The sequence below is a fragment of the Tursiops truncatus genome, chromosome 9 (assembly GCF_011762595.2).
Source record: "Tursiops truncatus isolate mTurTru1 chromosome 9, mTurTru1.mat.Y, whole genome shotgun sequence".
In the NCBI taxonomy this organism is placed as follows: domain Eukaryota; kingdom Metazoa; phylum Chordata; class Mammalia; order Artiodactyla; family Delphinidae; genus Tursiops; species Tursiops truncatus.
The window spans coordinates 60,254,307-60,270,534 of NC_047042.1; the positions used below are offsets into that span (position 1 = coordinate 60,254,307).

A 16,228-nucleotide genomic window follows, 5' to 3' on the forward strand; every position below is an offset into this window, starting at 1 on the left:
GTCCTGCAAATGTGCGAGCTAGTTGTGGTGTGAGACCTGCCCCAGGTCACGGCCAAGCACATGAAAACGCTTGTGCGAGGGCAGGAATGTCTGGGCTGGGGACGCTTCATGTTTTCTTTTCAAAATATTTTTCTTTGTTGGTGATGAACACCAATGGAAAAATAAAGCCCTGCTGATGTAAGACGATTCCTCAATCCAGACGTGGTGGGGGCAAGGAGCTTCATCATTCATGATTCGAGTTAGGCTGTAAACACGTCTGTGTCACAGTGTCTGGCCCATCAAGCTCTGGGAATGCAGACCTGCGCACAGATGTTGGGACCTGCCAGGTACTGGCACATTCAGGGCCCTTGAAGATCAAACGTGCTTTCCAATCCCCCCGGTGCCGCGGAGGATCCAGGGCAAATTAGAACACTGTCTGTAGCCTGGCCAATTGGGATTCCTCATTTTAAAGTCTAAAACGATAATAAAAATAACCAGGCAATGAATATGGAAAATGAACCGAGCTGTTGTGTAGGTCCTCCTGTTTATGCCCCTGATAGCAGTGGTTTTGCCCCATTCAGGATGGCTTAGCTCCATGAATCTTCTTGCACGTTTCCTGTTTTTCTCCGTTGCCATGAGGACTTCTGGAGAGATCGACAAGGCCCCCCTGTAAAATCCAGAGCCTGGACACCTGCAGACTTCACCTCGCCATCCAGGCTGGCATCCTTGCCGGGAACAGAAATGAGGTTTTGCTGGTATGTCACCTCTCGACCAGCCCATATGGGTGCTTCGTGATTGCCCAGCCCTTTTCTAAGCTCATTCCTACTTTGCAGCCTCCACTGACACCCTATCCACCTCTGCTGGGTCCCCAGGGCTCTGAGTTCACCCTCCAGCACTGTGGATGACGCTGGGATCACAACCAAACTGGGGGCTCCCTGAGGGTGGGCCCAGGCCCTCTTCTTCTTCTCTGAGTCTCTCCAGGGTGGGCCCGCAGAGGGCTGGGCTCAGAGAAGAAAACGATAAAGAATACTGACCTACTGGGGTAAGAGGTGTCCCGTGGCTGTCATTTCTCTGTGACCTTGGTGTCAGGACAGACACGGGCCAACTTACAGACAGAGTGGAGGGGGGTTGCAGGGGCCCACCCCGTTTCTCCTGGGAACGTGGAGTCCCACCCCAAGGCCGGGGCTGAGATGGGCACGGTGTCCTGTAATCCTGCTGAATATTCAGCCGTTCTGTCCCCTTCGCTGGCTCCTGCCTATGCAAACAGCCACCTGGGAAGGGGAGGCAGACGGTGTGCTGGCAGCAGCGACAGGAGCAGGGGACAGTGGGCAGGAGAGCGGGGCTCACCGAGGCTGACCGAGGAGCCGCTGCCACGCCCCTGCCATGGACAGCAAGGTGTGGGGTGCCTGCCTCCTCTGCTTGCTGTGCCCCTTACCCACCGTGAGTAGCCAGCTCAGACCCTCCTGCCCCTCCCACTGGGCTCAAGAGCTGGGAGCCACAGGGCCATACTGGGGTCCACCCTTCACCAGCACAGGCGTCTCTCTACCAAGCCAGTGGTAGATGAACTTTTCATCTCCTCCGTGGCCCCCTCCTCTCCTCCCCCACCCTTCCCAGGCAGCCTGCTCATCCCTGGGGAGCTCCGACAAGCAAACGGTCCTTCCTGGGGCTGAACGGAATTTGCTTGCCCGTTGCTCCCCCCAGGACCTGTCTGCACCCTCTGGGGGCCACAAGACTCTGTCCCCAGACAGTACTTCCGCCTCCCCTTCACACCCCAAGTCTTATCCACACCCCCTCCTCCGACAAGCTCCCCAGAGCCCTCTGTCTCCCCACGAGCCCTGGAGCCACTCCGTTTGGCTGCTTCCTTTGAAGAGGGTGTGGCCAGGGACTGACAGGCCCTGGGTAGTAAGTGAGCAGCTGCTCCCCTCCGGCATTTGGGGGACGCTTCCTCGCATGATATGCCCTGGGGCCCTGAGAAGCTGTCCAGCTCGGAGGCCTAGAGTGCTGGAGAACGGGCTGCCAGGAGGGGGCCCTCTCTGAATGTGCCACATTTCCCCAGCATGCTTTCCCGGAGTGAATGCAAGTGACAGGGACGCGGGGACCAGGATGGGAGACACGGGTCCCGGGGAGGCAGCTGCAGCTCCCAGGGACTCCCGAGAGCCCGCTCTACTGGCTTGTGTGTGAGTGTGTGTATGTGGGCGGGGGCCCGAGCCGCGCCTCCCAGGCACTGTGCTGCACCTGCCCCTCGTGCATGGCCTTTAGGCTTGAATCCTGGAGCCGTGAAACTAGCTGTGTGATCTGTGCAAGTCCTTTCCTGAGCCTCACTTTGTAAAAGAAGAGCACAGTGTCTTCCCCCCAGGGCTGCTGTGCATGAAGTCAGATCTGACTTGTCAAAGGCTGGGCATGGGGTGCAGTGTGGGAGACTTCTACGCCCTCCCCTCTTCGGTGAGGGGTGCCTCCTGCCTCTCATCTGTGTGCACCCTACAATGAATGCTCTATTTTTAGGAGGGGAGACTGAGATCCCGTGGGGGTCATTCAGCTGCTGGTGGCAGGGTCAGGGCCAGCACCAAGTCATTGTTTCCCAGTGTGGCCTCCATCCTGCACAGACCCCGGGTTAGCTGTATTCACGGTCAGCAAGGCCGAGGTACACAGGGTGACAGAGTCTCCCCTCAGGAGGAGTGGGTCCGGTACAGGGGCCAGATGATCCCCGAGCCCTAGGTGAGTGGGGCGGGGTTTGGGTAAGTCTTGGAAATGTCCACCGTTCCCCACCCCGTACTGTCTCCACCTGTTACCACACATCTGGGTCATGAGTTGGGCTTCCCTGAATTTTCCTCCCCTTAGGAACTGTGAGGGCTGTCTGTCTCTCCTTTCGGTGGGAGGCTTCCCACCAGGGACCCTAGTTCTTTTGGCCTCAGTGGTTCCCTAGTCAGGCCCTGAGAAGGTATCCCAGGAAGGGATGGGCTGCAGACGTGGAGGGGGTGGAAGGGCAGATGGAGCCCACAGTCCCATATCAGGTGAGTCTGCCCTCCCCGTCTACCCACTTCTGACCATCAGACTGCTACTGGGGACATGTAGGGGAGATAAGACGGGGGCTCTGCTCTGAGATGGCTCCTGGGTCCCTGAGTCCCGGGGAGGAAGCCAAGAGGCACCACCAGGTTGGAGACCCAGAGGCTGGGCGGCAGGTGGAATCTGTAACCTGAGGTCCCAGGGGCCCAAGCAGGAGGTGGCAGAGCTGAGCCCAAGCTGGATTTGGGCGAACAGGGTCAGCAGGTCAGGACAGGGGTGTCCTTCCCCATAGGGTAGGGCCGGTAGGGGTGAGCCTACTTACTGGGCTGGGTCTCCAGGTCCTCTCCTAGCCCACTGGCCTGTCCTTGGGTCCCTTCCATGTGGTCACCTACTGTCCACTGTCCCCGCTCTGGTGTTTGAAGTCCCTCCTCTCTGACCCCAGCCCCTGTCTCGCATCCACTGTGCTCCTTGCCGTGCCTGGATTTCTGTCAAAGGACACTGGGCGTTAATTAAACACCTGCTGATACAGACTCTGTGCCGGACATTGGGGCTCGTGTGTGCATGCGTGTGTGCGTGTGGGTGCGAGGATGGCCATGGGAAGGGCTCTCCCCTCACTCAGCTCAGCTGCGTCTGCCACTCCCTTGTCTGTGCACATTCTTTGTCCCAAGTGCTCTTTTCCTCACCAATTAAAAAAAAAAAAACTCCTTTAGTTTCAGGTCCGGCTCAAATGCCACCTTCTCAGTCCCTGTGAGAAGGGCCACCCTCCCATAGTGCCTGTCCTGCCTCTGATCAGTTTGTATTGGATCTATCAGGACCGGGTTTTAGCTCCCATCCTCACTCCACGCCTCCCTGTGAAATCCTTGGGGACAGAAATCTACACCGATTGAATCTGATGTGCATGTTGTACACAAATGTGGGCTGTGGATATGTTCACAGTGTAAGGAGCACGTCTTATAAAGCTGGGTTCCCTCACGTGTATCTGTCTGGGGCTGTGCCCTGTTGGACAGTCCATTTCAGTTTTTCTCCAGTCTGGGGCAGTGGGAGGGAGAGGTGTTAAGAATTCCTGCCTTTGACTCCCAGCTTCCTAGAGAACTTGTTAAAATGCAAAGTCCTAGATCCAGCCATAGGTCTCTGCATATTCTTGACTCCATCCCAGGTGATCTGCAGTTAGATCATGAGGCACACGCTCAGAAATACTGCTAGAGGGTTTCCAGAAAAACAGCTTCTTTACCAGCTTCCAGGGATCATTCCCTGTGGTCACCGGGTGGCACCAGGCTCTGGGAAACTCCTTCCTGATTACTGAGTCACACCACAAACCCATTATCCCTCCATGTATCTGTCCGTTACCTACCCGTCCATCTTCACGTGCATGCCCTCATCCATCCACCTGTCCACCCATCCATGCATGTATTCACGCATCCCTCTATCTATTCACCTATCTATTGTACGTATGTTCACTCATTCTACCAGCCGGCCACACAGTTACCCGTTCATTCATTCATCCATGAATCCGCATTCATCTGCTCTTTCACCTCATTCATCTACTCATTCACGTATCCGTCTATCCTCTCACTTACTAATCTACCCATTTTTTTCACATATCTTTGTCAGGGTACCTCTGAAAGCAGAGCCTGAGACAAAGGCATCTGTGTAGGTAGTTGCATTAGTTTCCTATTGCTGCCGTAACAAATTAACGCCAACTTAGTGACTTAAAACGGCACAAATCTATTTTCTTACAATTCTGGAGGTCAGAAGTCCAGAATGGTTTTCAGTGGCTTAAAACCAAAGTGTTGGTAGGGCTGCATAGTGCTTTCTGGAGGCTGTAGGGGAGAACTCGCTTCCTTGCCTTTTCCAGTTTCTGGATGTCACCTGCATTCCTTGGTTCATGACCATACACCTCCAAAGCCAGCAGTGTAGCATCTTCATCTCTCTCTCTCTCTCTCTCTCTCTCTCACACACACACACACACACACACACACTCACACACATACTCCTCTGCTTCTGTCAGAATATCTCCTTATCTCACCCTGACACTCCTGCTTCCTTCTTATAAAGACCCCTGTGATGACATTGGGTCACCCAGATAATCCAGGATAATCGCTCCATCTCTAGATCATTAACTTAATCACATCTGCGAAGTCTCTTTGTAAGGTTGCCTAGTCACAGGTTTCAGGGATTAGGACATGGACACTTGGGGGGGCCATTACTCTGTCTACCAAGGTACTTTATGCAGAATTGCCTTCGGGGAGTGGGAGTACAGAGCAGGGGAGTAAAACAAAGAAGGAAAAAAGGCTGCTACACGGAGGCATTATTGAGTTGGCCATCTCTGTGAGATCTTCTGAAGACTTTTGTTTAATGTGACTCAGAACTTACTTCCATGAAATGAAAAGGGGAAGCAGCCGTCCAAATCTCTACTCTCTCTGCCTCCCTCCCTTCCTGCTTGTCTGCCTTTCGTCCAAATATTCATTAAGCATACCTGGATGAGTCGGGCCCTGTGCTTGAGAGCACGGCCGTGCAAATGAATCAGGCTTTATCTCTGTCTTCAGGTCGTTAGACCAGCAAACCCAGAAGAAGCATCCAGCTGGCTCAGCTCATCCCATTCACTGTCTCCTGCAGGTACTGGGCCATGTGCACCCAGAGTGTGACTACATCACCCAGCTGAGAGAGGATGAGCGAGCTTGTCTGCAAGCGGCAGAGGGGATGTCCAACTCCACCTTTGGTACGTGGCTTGGGAGGGCGGGGGTGGCTTGTCACGGATTTCCTGATCTCCTCCAGCCTCCCATTCAGGATGGTGGACAAGCCTGTCCCCTGGGCTGGGTCTCCTCTGCTCCCATCTCGCTGTCTAGGCTGCCCCAGGACCTGGGATGGGCTGCTGTGCTGGCCGACGGCAGGCTCTGGAGAGTGGGTGAGCCTCCCCTGCCCGGCTTTCTTCTCTCACTTCAGCTCAGAGCCAGGTGAGGGGCGATGGGGGTGTGCTGGGGGAAGGGGGGGACGCGGACGTGACGTGGTTGCATCTGGTGGTGGCAGAATGTGGTGGCCACACTCCTGGCTCTGGGGCCAGGCAGACCTGGATTGAGCACCGCCTTCCCCCTTCTCCTCTTTCAGTGTGACCTTGGGCAAGTCAGTCACCCTCCCAGACCCTCAGCTCTCTGACCTCCCGTGACCTGGGGAAAACAAGAGCACTAATTGCACGGAGGGTGGGGTTAATGATCGGGGCTTGGCAGTGCTGAACTCAGGGCCTGGAATTGAGTAAATGTCCTCTGGGAAGTTGCCTGCTTCACCTCCCTGGCCTGGGTGTCTGGGGTGGACGGTCCCTCCAGGGGCAGAGAGGGCCTCCTTTCTCCCCCCTGCCCTTAGGACGCTGGAGGCCCAACTTGCTACTCTGCTCCTCAAGGGAACCATTCTTTCAATGAACAGAAGGTGAGTCTGAGGCCAGAGAGGAAGTTCCTAGACCATGTCCCAAGCAGGCTGGGCCTGGACCCCAGGCCTCTGGAGAGAAGGTTCCTTTCTCTCTGCTGCAGAGATGGGCTGTCTGTGCAGACCCTGCCAGGGTCACTCCCCGGCTCCCCGACCTCTCCTGGGGAGAGAGGAGCAGCTGTCCTGACAAAATCTCTCCTTCCCTGCCTCTGTTGCCTCCCAGGGGCCGGGGCCTTGAAGCGGGATTGCACCATCACGGGCTGGTCTGAGCCCTTCCCGCCCTATCCTGAGGCCTGTCCTGTGCCCCTGGAGCTGCTAACTGAAGAGGTGAGAGGCTCCTGGCATCTTGGAGGAAGGGTCGCCGTGGATGTTTGATTGGGTGGTGGATCGCACAGCTGTAGGGGCCGCCATTCCCATTGCAGTCAGCAGGTTGGAATATTCATTACAGCACATTTCCGGAAGATGGCAGCGTCTGGAAGAGAGGGGGCCTTGTGCTAACTTGCTCAAGGGAGACAGGTGGACCATGCAGCTAGGAGGGAGAGGGGAGGCAGAGGACAGGGAGGGAGACGTGCTGGCCACCGTCTTCTTTTCTCCTTGGCGTACCCTCTCTGTGCCCAGGCCTCCAGGGCAGGGAGCTGAGAGGAGTTCTGGGAAACAAAGGCCCTTAGTGGTCCTGGGCAAGCTCCTTGCCCTCTCTGGCCCTCAGTCTGTGGGCAAGCGAGAGAAACCAAAGCCTGGAGTGATGTCAGTGCCCCCTAACCTAGCCGGCACACCCCACGCCTCCAAATCGAGCATGGCCTTTGCAAGTTGCCTCCACAGCCATAATCCCATATCTCTTTCCCCCCAGCCCTGAAGGCAAAGCATGAGTCTGACATTTTTTCAGATAAAAAGACTGAGTCTGGGAGGGGCGATGATTGCCTGCAACCCTCAGGGGAGCTGGGTCCCCGATCGCTTCCCTCCCCGCAAGGCTGCACGCTCCGTCCCTGTCTCCGGAGTCCCCCTCCCCGCAAGGCTGCACGCTCTGTCCCCATCTCCGGAGTCCAGGCTTGACTTAGATGGATCCAAACCTTGGTCTTGGAAAGAGCTTTTCCTTGCAGCTGTCCCCGGCTGTCCCCTTTATTTGGGGATGTCATGTTCCCAAGCCAGTGAGCAAGCTGGATGTCAATAAACAAGCCCGATTTCCTCCTGAGCGTTGTCACTCCCCGGGGACGTGCGGTTTCCGTGTCAGCCTCCCCTACGCCCAGCGACAGCCAGAGTTAAGCATCTAGCTCCCCTCCCCCTCCCCCCGCCCCTCCCCTGCTTCCTCACCAGCCGACAGGCTGCAAACAAAAGCTTCGCTTCAGTTCCGGAGGGAGTTTGCTGTGGTCCCCACAGACGCCCCTGCCCCGACACGGGCAGGTTCGGGATAGAATTGAAAATGTCACCTGTTTGACTGTCAAGCCTCCCTCTCCTCAAAGGCCCAGTTGCTGAGCGTTCCTCCGTCTCCACCCTCCCCAGAAATCCTACTTCTCCACCGTGAGGGTCGTCTACACCATGGGCCACAGCGTCTCTGCCGTGGCCCTCTTCATGGCCATCACCATCCTGGTTGCCCTCAGGTTCGCCATCCTCACCACCTGCTCCAGAACCTACGCCCTCCGCGTCGTCCACAGCACCAAACTTGAACCCTTACCTGGATATGCAAGACGTTCCCAGATCTGCCATCGGCCATTTCTAACTTTTCCTTTCCCTTCCCCCAGGCGCAGACCCCTCCCTTCACACTCCAGGTCTGGCTCCCACCTCTACACCTCTGCTTGTGTGGAACTTATTCTATTTGCTTGGAATGCCTGCCTCCTTTTTTCTCAGTGCCCTCATATCCCTTAACATTCAAAGCTCAGCTCAAGAGTCCTCTTTGGCCCTGCTGTGAAGCCCTTCTTGGCTAATTCAACCCTTTGATCTTTGCCCTCTCAAAGCCCCACCTCACCCCACCCCCAGCCTGGCCTGTGCTGTTCTCTGTCTCCTGGGGATGAGCCGCCTCTCTCTGATCATCAGGGGGCCCCCCTGGGCAGGACCCTGTCCTTTCTGCCTCTGTCCTCCACACCGTGAGCTCCCTGAAGGCAAGGGACTGACTGCTATTCTCTGTCCTCTCACCTACACTGAGCCCAGCCGTCCTGCAAGGTTATAGCTGAAGCCTCAAGTTCAACGCAATCCAATCTGAGGCAATCCAAGCCAAGCCAGTTCAGTTCGCCTCGCGCCCCGCTCAGCCTCCCCAAGCCCGCTCTGAGCACACGCGAAGCCCCTCTCCCACCTTGCGTCCTGTTCCTCTCCCCTCCTGCCCCCTCCAGGAGGCTCCACTGCCCCAGGAACTACATCCACACCCAGCTGTTCGCCACCTTTATTCTCAAGGCGGGAGCTGTGTTCCTGAAGGATGCCACCCTCTTTCACGGCGAGGACACGGACCACTGCAGCTTCTCCACTGTAACAGCCATGGGTCGGGGTGCTGGTGCGGGTGCGGGCGAGGAGGTTGGATGAGAGATGCAGATGTGCCTGTCGGGGTAGCGGGGGCTGACCCTGCGGCTCCCACTTTGCTAACGACAGAGCGGGAAATACCTCTCCCCCTTCCTCCCCCTCCTTGCGGTCAAGTTCTAAATCCTCCGGCTGTTTCCTGGACGACGGTGCCCATCCACAGCGCTTCCCTTATTCCACTCTCCACTCCACATTCTGTATTCCTGTTCCATTCCCCATCCCATATCCCAAGCCGGACCCCATTTCACTCCAGCCAGCCTTTCCATTTCACACTTCCTCCGAGCACTGTCTGTCTGTGCTGGGCCTGGGTATGTCAGGGCCTGGGCAGAGCCGTGTGTCTCCCTTGAGGAGCACCCCGGGTGCCTAAGGGGACAGATTATACCAGATTTTATGGGACCACTAGGTAGAGGAGAGGGCTTCAGGGAGGAGATAGTTTTGGAGCTGGGCGGGCAGCAATGATAGGGAGGGAGTGGGGAAGGCCACGGTGAACGTGCCCAGTGTGAGACGACCCGCTCTCACGGACAGGAGAAGCTGGGGCAAGTCCAAGAAACAGGGGTGTCATCCTGGGGGCAGGGAGGTGGGCTATGAGAAGAGACCGAAAATAAGGGAAGTTGGGCTGAGTGTGGTGGCCCAGCACTTACCACGTACTCTGACACCGTGCTGGAAATGAACAGCTACATGAATGAACAGGTGACCTTCATTCGTTAATGAAAGGCATAATAATAGTATCTGTATCGAGCACTTATGTGACAGGTGTTACGCTAAATGCTTTACATATGTTATCTCCTTTTGCTTCCTACATCTATTTTCATTTTAGTCCCATATGTAGATGAGGGATGATTGGCGATGTCACCCAGCAGCTGAATGGTGGGGGCGGGGCCAAGCCTGGGCCATTCTGAGACAGATGAGCAGAGTCATGCAGTGAATGCATGAATGCGTGCACGGGTACACGCGCGTATGTTCGCAGGACGGAGCAGTGCATGAATAAATGGTGTTCTGTATCCTCAGCTCTAGGGATTGACTTGAGCTCAGGAGGGATGCGGTGAGAGTAAAAACAGTAGCAATTCGTATACAGGGTTTCCGTTTAATCCTTATGATGAGGCCACGAGCCGGCACTGGAAGTTTTTCCTTTTAGAGATGAAAAGCTAAGGTGTGGGAAGGTTATCCAGCTGGTAAATTTGAACCCAGGCTGTCTGGATCCCAAATCTGTGCCCTTAACCACCACATTACCCTACCACACGCCCCTCTGGGGCAGCCCAAGGTGGAGGAGACCTGGAGGTTTGGGGCCTGAGTGGGGTAGGGGAGACTTGGCAGGGCTCCACGGGATGTCCGGGCTCTGAAGTGCGCAGCCCCCGGCCCACAGGTTCTGTGCAAGGTCTCTGTGGCCACCTCCCATTTCGCCACCATGACCAACTTCAGCTGGCTGCTGGCAGAAGCTGTCTACCTGACCTGCCTCTTGGCCTCCACGTCACCCAGCGCAAGGAGAACCTTCTGGTGGCTGGTCCTTGCTGGTTGGGGTGAGCACCAAGGGCTGGTTTGGGCACTGTGCGGGTGTTGGGGGGTCGGGGATGCCCAGGGAGCTCACACCAAGGTCCCTTCATCTCACTCACGATGACCCCAAGGCCCAGGGAGAGGAAGGGCAGCCTACAGTCCTACAGCAAGTGCTGGAGTTCAGGGCCAGGTTCCCGGTCTCCGGGCTCTCTCCTGGTCCCGCCTTCACAGTGTCCTGTGTGACTGGCTGTAGTGGTGGGAGGTGGGCACAGGATGAACACCCCTTACTCGTGTCTTTTCTGTACCCCCTCAGGGCTTCCCCTGCTCTTCACCGGCATGTGGGTGGGTTGCAAGCTGGCCTTTGAGGATGTTGCGTGAGTCTGGGCTATCTCTTCATCACACCCGTACTGGGTCCCCATGGGGCATGGACTGGACGCTCAGGCAATGAGGCTGTCCTCCAAGCTGGGAAGAGGAGGAGAGCTCCCAGGCTTGGGAGAGGGGTGGGAGATGCAGTCGTGCATCGCACAAAAGGGGCTTGAGCCTGGGCACGAAGGGGGCGCAGAATCTCAGGGTTCGGGGCTCAGGGGGTAGGGGGCTGTAAGTGGGGGCCTTCTGGAACAGGGGGCGTGTTGGAGCCACAAGAAGGCAGCAAACAGACTGAGTTTTGAGAAACTCAACCACCTAGGTGGAGAGAAGGAGTGAACCCAGCTTGCATCAGGGCACGCCTTTGGCAAGTGCCTAAGTGTCTGAGAGGACATAGATAAGGCTGGTTGGGAGTAGGGTGAGGCTAGAAGGCTCAAATTCCAAAGTGAGGAACCTAGAGGCTGGTAGGTAGCGAGGAGGGAGGAGCATGGGTGCCACAGAAAAGGGCTTTCCAGCAGCTGCACTCTTCCCACCCCATCCCACCCCCCCCATCAGTCCCGGCCTGTCCTCTCCCCAGGTGCTGGGACCTGGACGACAGCTCCCCCTACTGGTGGATCATCAAAGGACCCATCGTCCTTTCCGTTGGGGTCAGTGCCTGGGGCCAGTGTCCTCTGCTTTGTTCAGCCAACCTCCCTGGGTCCACCGAGCAGCCATACACAGCAAGAAACATGACTCCAGGCTGGGAGTCAGGACACCTGGGGTTCCAGCCTGGCTCCGCCCCAGATTCTCTGTGAGGCCCTCTCTGGACCTCAGCAGCCCATTGGTAAAACCCGCGCTCAGGCCTCTTCTAGCTCAGAGCTTTGATGAGTCTGGCGCCCTGGTTGCAGGTCACCTACCACAGCAGCGAGGCTGGGCTGGGAGAGTAGAAGACGCGGCAGCTGAAACTCCTACCTGCTCCCACGTGGAAGACAGGGCAGCTAAGACTGGTTTTTGTGGCCTGGGTGAATGTACGCATTTTTGTCAGTTTTGCAGTTGTACAAAGAGAAGGTCACATGCTTTGTGCCAGAGAAGAGCCTGAGAGGTGCTGGAGGCAGGATGGCAAGGCCTGACCTCCCACCCTTGGTCCTGGGACTGGAAAGGGAGGGGGACCCTGAGCCTCCTATGGGACTGTCCAGTCTCAGTCAACAAGGTCTAGAGCAATGACCTGCACATCCATCTACCTGCACATCCCTGCCTCTCAAGGATTTGAGGTTTCTAGTCCCCAAAGATGTCCCACCCCAGGCCATTTGGGTCACCCCTGACCCTTGCCTTCCACCTTCCTACACCTCTATTTGCAGGTGAACTTTGGGCTTTTTCTCAATATTATCCGTATCTTGCTGAGGAAACTGGAGCCAGCTCAGGGCAGCCTCCACACCCAGCATCAGTACTGGTAATGTGTGTGTGTGTGTGTGTGTGTGTGTGTGTGTTTCCGGGGGTTCTGGGGACATAACTGGAGTAGGAGTCAGCATGGTTCTCTTTTATGCACGATTAGGCATCCATGATCCTGGTCCAGTGCTTGTCCCTATGTCCCCAGAGAGAATAGATACGGTTCCTGCCCTCCAGTAGGTCACAATATAGGAAGGATGGGGCTCCAAACAGCCAGTTGCCAGGCCAAGTAGGCTGATGAGTGTTGGGATCAATTTCTACGGGAGCCTGTGGAAGGAGATCCTTTCTAAACAGATGGTGGGGTTGGAGTACAGTCTGGGAAGACTTCCTGGAAGAGGTGTCTTTGAACTAGGCTTTGAAAGATACATAGACTTGACTAGAATAAATGGAGACAAGAGAATTTGGCAGAGGGAACAGCAAAATCCAGGGGCCCAAAGTAAGGAAGCCCACGTTGCATGTGGGGAGTTCTCCAGGGTGGCTGGTGTGTAGAATTGATATGGGAAGCTGGTGGGAAGTGAAAGTAGGTAGGGGGCCCATGCGACTTTCTAATTCCAGCCTTGGGCTTGTTTTTTTCTGCAGGCGTCTCTCCAAGTCAACCCTTCTCCTCATCCCGCTGTTTGGAATTCACTACATCATCTTCAACTTCCTGCCTGACAGTGCTGGCCTGGGCATTCGCCTCCCCCTGGAGCTGGGACTGGGTTCCTTCCAGGTGAGGACCCCCACAGCACTCACTCCTTCCCTCTGAGTCCTTGGGCAGGAGGAAGGTGCTGCCGCCCACAGGCTTGATTGATTTCATGGTAGGGTGAGGGCAACTAGGCTCGTTATTCTTCCTTCCAGCCACTCATCCATCTATTCAAGTATCCATCTGTCTGTTTTTCTCCCATCCATCCATCTCTCTATTCATTCAACTACTCATGCACCTATCTACATATCCATCCATCTACCCATCCATTCATCCAATCTATTCAACATTTACTGAGCACCTCTTATGTGTCAGGCTCTGTGCTTAATACTAGGGGATGCAGAAATAAAGAGACTCAGAGAAACAGGCCAACGGGGCCAACAGTACAGCCTTGGCAGGCTTGCTATGACAATTAGATGTGACAATATGCCTGGCACATGGTAAGTGATGACTTTCCCTTTTCCCAAACACTTGGTCCAAGTCACAGCCTGGCGGAGAGTAGGGGAAAAAGGTAGTAGGAAGACTGCAGACACCTTGAGGCCAGGCCAAGGTGATGGGGTCCTTTCTCTTTGGCCCCGCAGGGCTTCATTGTTGCCATCCTGTACTGCTTCCTCAACCAAGAGGTATGTGACTCAGGCTATCCTTATTTGTTAAGCCTTCCCTCCCACCAGTCCTAAGGCTGCCTCTCTCTTGCCCAACCCCTGTAAATCCCCGATCAGGCCAAACACTGAGTCCTGCAATCCTTTGTGGAAATCTGTCCTGAGTTTCTGGATCGAGCTTAACCTGAATACTTCCTGTACACATCTTTTATCCATCCCTCCTCTGGGCTGGGCCAAGATTACTGTCCATTCAGCAGGAGGTGGAGAAGGCCTTTCAGGGATCAGAAGAGGGATCCAGGGGTGGGTTAAAAGGATCCTTTACTTCTGTGTTTCTAAAACTGAATGACAGAGAGTGGGGGAAGGAATAAGCCAGCTCCTGGAGAGACAGGGACAAGACACAGAGGAACCAAGAAAGTCAGAGGTAGACATACAAAGTCTAGGAAAAGAAATTCAAGTGCAGAGACAGGGAGGATGATGGAGAGAAAAGCCAGGGACTCTGAGAGAGAGCACCTGGAGGGGAGATGCACAAAAAGAACAGACCAGAGGTGGACAAACACATGAACAGACAGAAGAGATGGTACCGGTGCACATGTAGAACTATGGAGAGATGGTAAAGAGGAGTGAATGATAACATCCCTCCCAGAAGACACTTTGCATTTTTCCTTTAGGACAGACTGCTTTATGGGGAGGGGTGGGAGAATTTAACTCAGCGCCCCAGACAACCAGGTCCTGTTGCTGTGTGCACAGGCAGAGTCATGGGCTCCCTCTGGTGGCCAAGGATTTGCTGTGGGCTCTGTGTTCTGCTGGAGACCTGGATGTACGTACCTGTACCCCAGCTGTGGAGCATTGCACCCCCCTATTCTGCCACCGCTGTCTCTTATTGGCTCCCTCCCCTCTGACATTCTTTGCTCCCACCCTAGCCTTTCTGAGTCTTCTGCAGCCTTATCTGGCGTCTGGATGCAGACGCAGGACTGCAGTATCTGATTGTAGTGGCTCATGGGCCCTGGGGTTGCTGAGAGGGGCGAGGAACAGCCCTGGACGAGGTGGGTGGGATCTGGAAAAGGGGATTCCACAGAGAGTTGTGAAGGGATCTGTCCCAGGAAGAGGTTTGGGGACCAGATAGTTACATGCCTCTGGAGACAGGGAGCTTACTACCTGTCAATGACACTTTCTATCATCAGGAAGCTCACCTTTACGTTGAATGGAAATCTGTCTCCTTTTTGTCTTTGTCACAGCTTAAATTCAGCTCTGTCAGAAATGTCACAGCCTCTCAGCCCCCCTTTGCCCCAGCAGCCCCTTGGAGATGTGATGATACAGACACTCCCCCCCCCCCACTACATCTCCCAAGTGGCTTTTCCTTCAGTTACTCTCAATCCCCTCAATTGCACCTCCTCAGACAGAGTTTGGAGGCCTCTCTTTCTTCAGGTCATGTCCCCTGGACAGGTTCCCAGTGGCCACAGTTCAGCTCAGTGGGCAGGGGCAGGAATGAACCCCAGAGCAGGGGATGGTCTAAGCTTTTGGGGAAGACAGAGTAGTTTTTTGGCCAGAAACTCAAGAAAGCACCCAGAAATATCTTTAACTGGGCCCAGACAAAGGCAGTGCTAAAAGAGAAAGGAGCCAAAGGGACTGTCAGAAATACGGGAAGGACGAAGTAGTATCCTCTAGAGGTAGTACTTAGCAGTGGCTGTGGCCAACCATAGCTTCTCCTGCTCCAGGAATCCCTGTCTCTGTTTCTCCTGCATGGTCTCCCCCTGCACCCTCAGCCCTACTGGGGTTGAGTAAAGAAGTGGCAATGGGACCTTCCTAACATCCTTCCTCTTGTCCTTGCTTGGAGGTGAGGACTGAGATCTCACGGAGATGGCGTGGCCACGATCCTGAACTTCTGCCAGCCTGGAGGACTCACGCCAAGTGGACGATGCCTTCCCACTCAAGGGCGAAGGTGCTGACATCTGTGTGCTAGGCTGGCCACATCACGTGACTAGAATCCACACCTGAACTTGGGCAGCTACCCGGGCCCACCACCCTTCAGAGGAGTGAGAGCAGTGCCCCCTGGGAACCGTCAGTTGACGCCTCCACCCAAGCTGCTGCCCAGCCTTTCTTCCCTGTCCTGTCCCTGACTCTTTTCGCCCAGGTCTCTGTGGGTCCACCTCTGATTTCCTTGGTTCCTGTCTGTTCTTCTCATGTTCCTCTTCCTGGAGTCTGGGCCATAGCCCAACGCCAGAGGAGCCAATAAACTTGTAAATGAATAGATACACGTTTGAGTGAAACCGTGCGCCTCTGCAGGGGAGGGATCTGTAGGCTTTATTTGAACCCCCGGTGCAGACGTGCATTTATCGCGTCTCAGTTCATGTCACGTCCCCATCACTTGTCTGTGCAAGGATCCTCTTCTTTAATTCATTAAAAAAATGTATTCTCTTTTGTCTCTACCTGCACTCCCATTCCCCTCCTCCCACAGGCAAACATTCCAATGTGTTAAATGTGAATTCTTGTGTTTCTGTGTTCTTGCAAAATGCATAGCGTTGTGTGTGTCTGTACTTCTCATTTCCATAAATGCTGTCGGTTATAGGCTTCATCCTGCTTCTGATGCTTTTCCTCTCAGCTCGGTACTTTTAAGACATCCACCCTTGCTGCCATGTGCTCATCTGGTTGCCTGTTTTGATTGCCGTACGGTGCCACATGGTGTCACCGCCCACGTGTGACCGTCCTGTCTCCCCCTGCCTCTAGGTGAACGTTCACAGGCTTGTGCCCTCGTGCCCCCATGCCAGCA

At 55.2% G+C, this 16,228-nt stretch overlaps 1 protein-coding gene across 1 annotated transcript; it reads left to right on the plus strand.

Moving 5' to 3' along the window:
• Positions 1-1,362: 1,362 nt before the first annotated feature.
• On the plus strand, positions 1,363-15,659 carry GHRHR (growth hormone releasing hormone receptor). Its single transcript, XM_033862722.2, has 13 exons — positions 1,363-1,419; positions 5,599-5,701; positions 5,829-5,936; positions 6,623-6,726; positions 7,897-7,994; positions 8,721-8,853; positions 10,265-10,418; positions 10,706-10,766; positions 11,333-11,402; positions 12,093-12,184; positions 12,760-12,889; positions 13,444-13,485; positions 15,296-15,659. The coding sequence occupies exons 1-13, from the start codon at positions 1,363-1,365 to the stop codon at positions 15,419-15,421; spliced, it is 1,278 nt and encodes a 425-aa protein (XP_033718613.1). The 3' UTR covers positions 15,422-15,659.
• The last annotated feature ends 569 nt before the right edge of the window (positions 15,660-16,228 follow it).

What these genes read in the sequence shown, in the direction of transcription:
- GHRHR (XM_033862722.2), top strand. Translation starts at nt 1,363, where the DNA reads ATGGACAGCAAGGTGTGGGGTGCCTGCCTCCTCTGCTTGCTGTGCCCC. An exon ending in TGCTGTGCCCCTTACCCACC is followed by an intron (nt 1,420 to 5,598) that starts GTGAGTAGCCAG and finishes TGTCTCCTGCAG; the next exon opens with GTACTGGGCCATGTGCACCC. An exon ending in TGGGACTGGGTTCCTTCCAG is followed by an intron (nt 12,890 to 13,443) that starts GTGAGGACCCCC and finishes TTGGCCCCGCAG; the next exon opens with GGCTTCATTGTTGCCATCCT.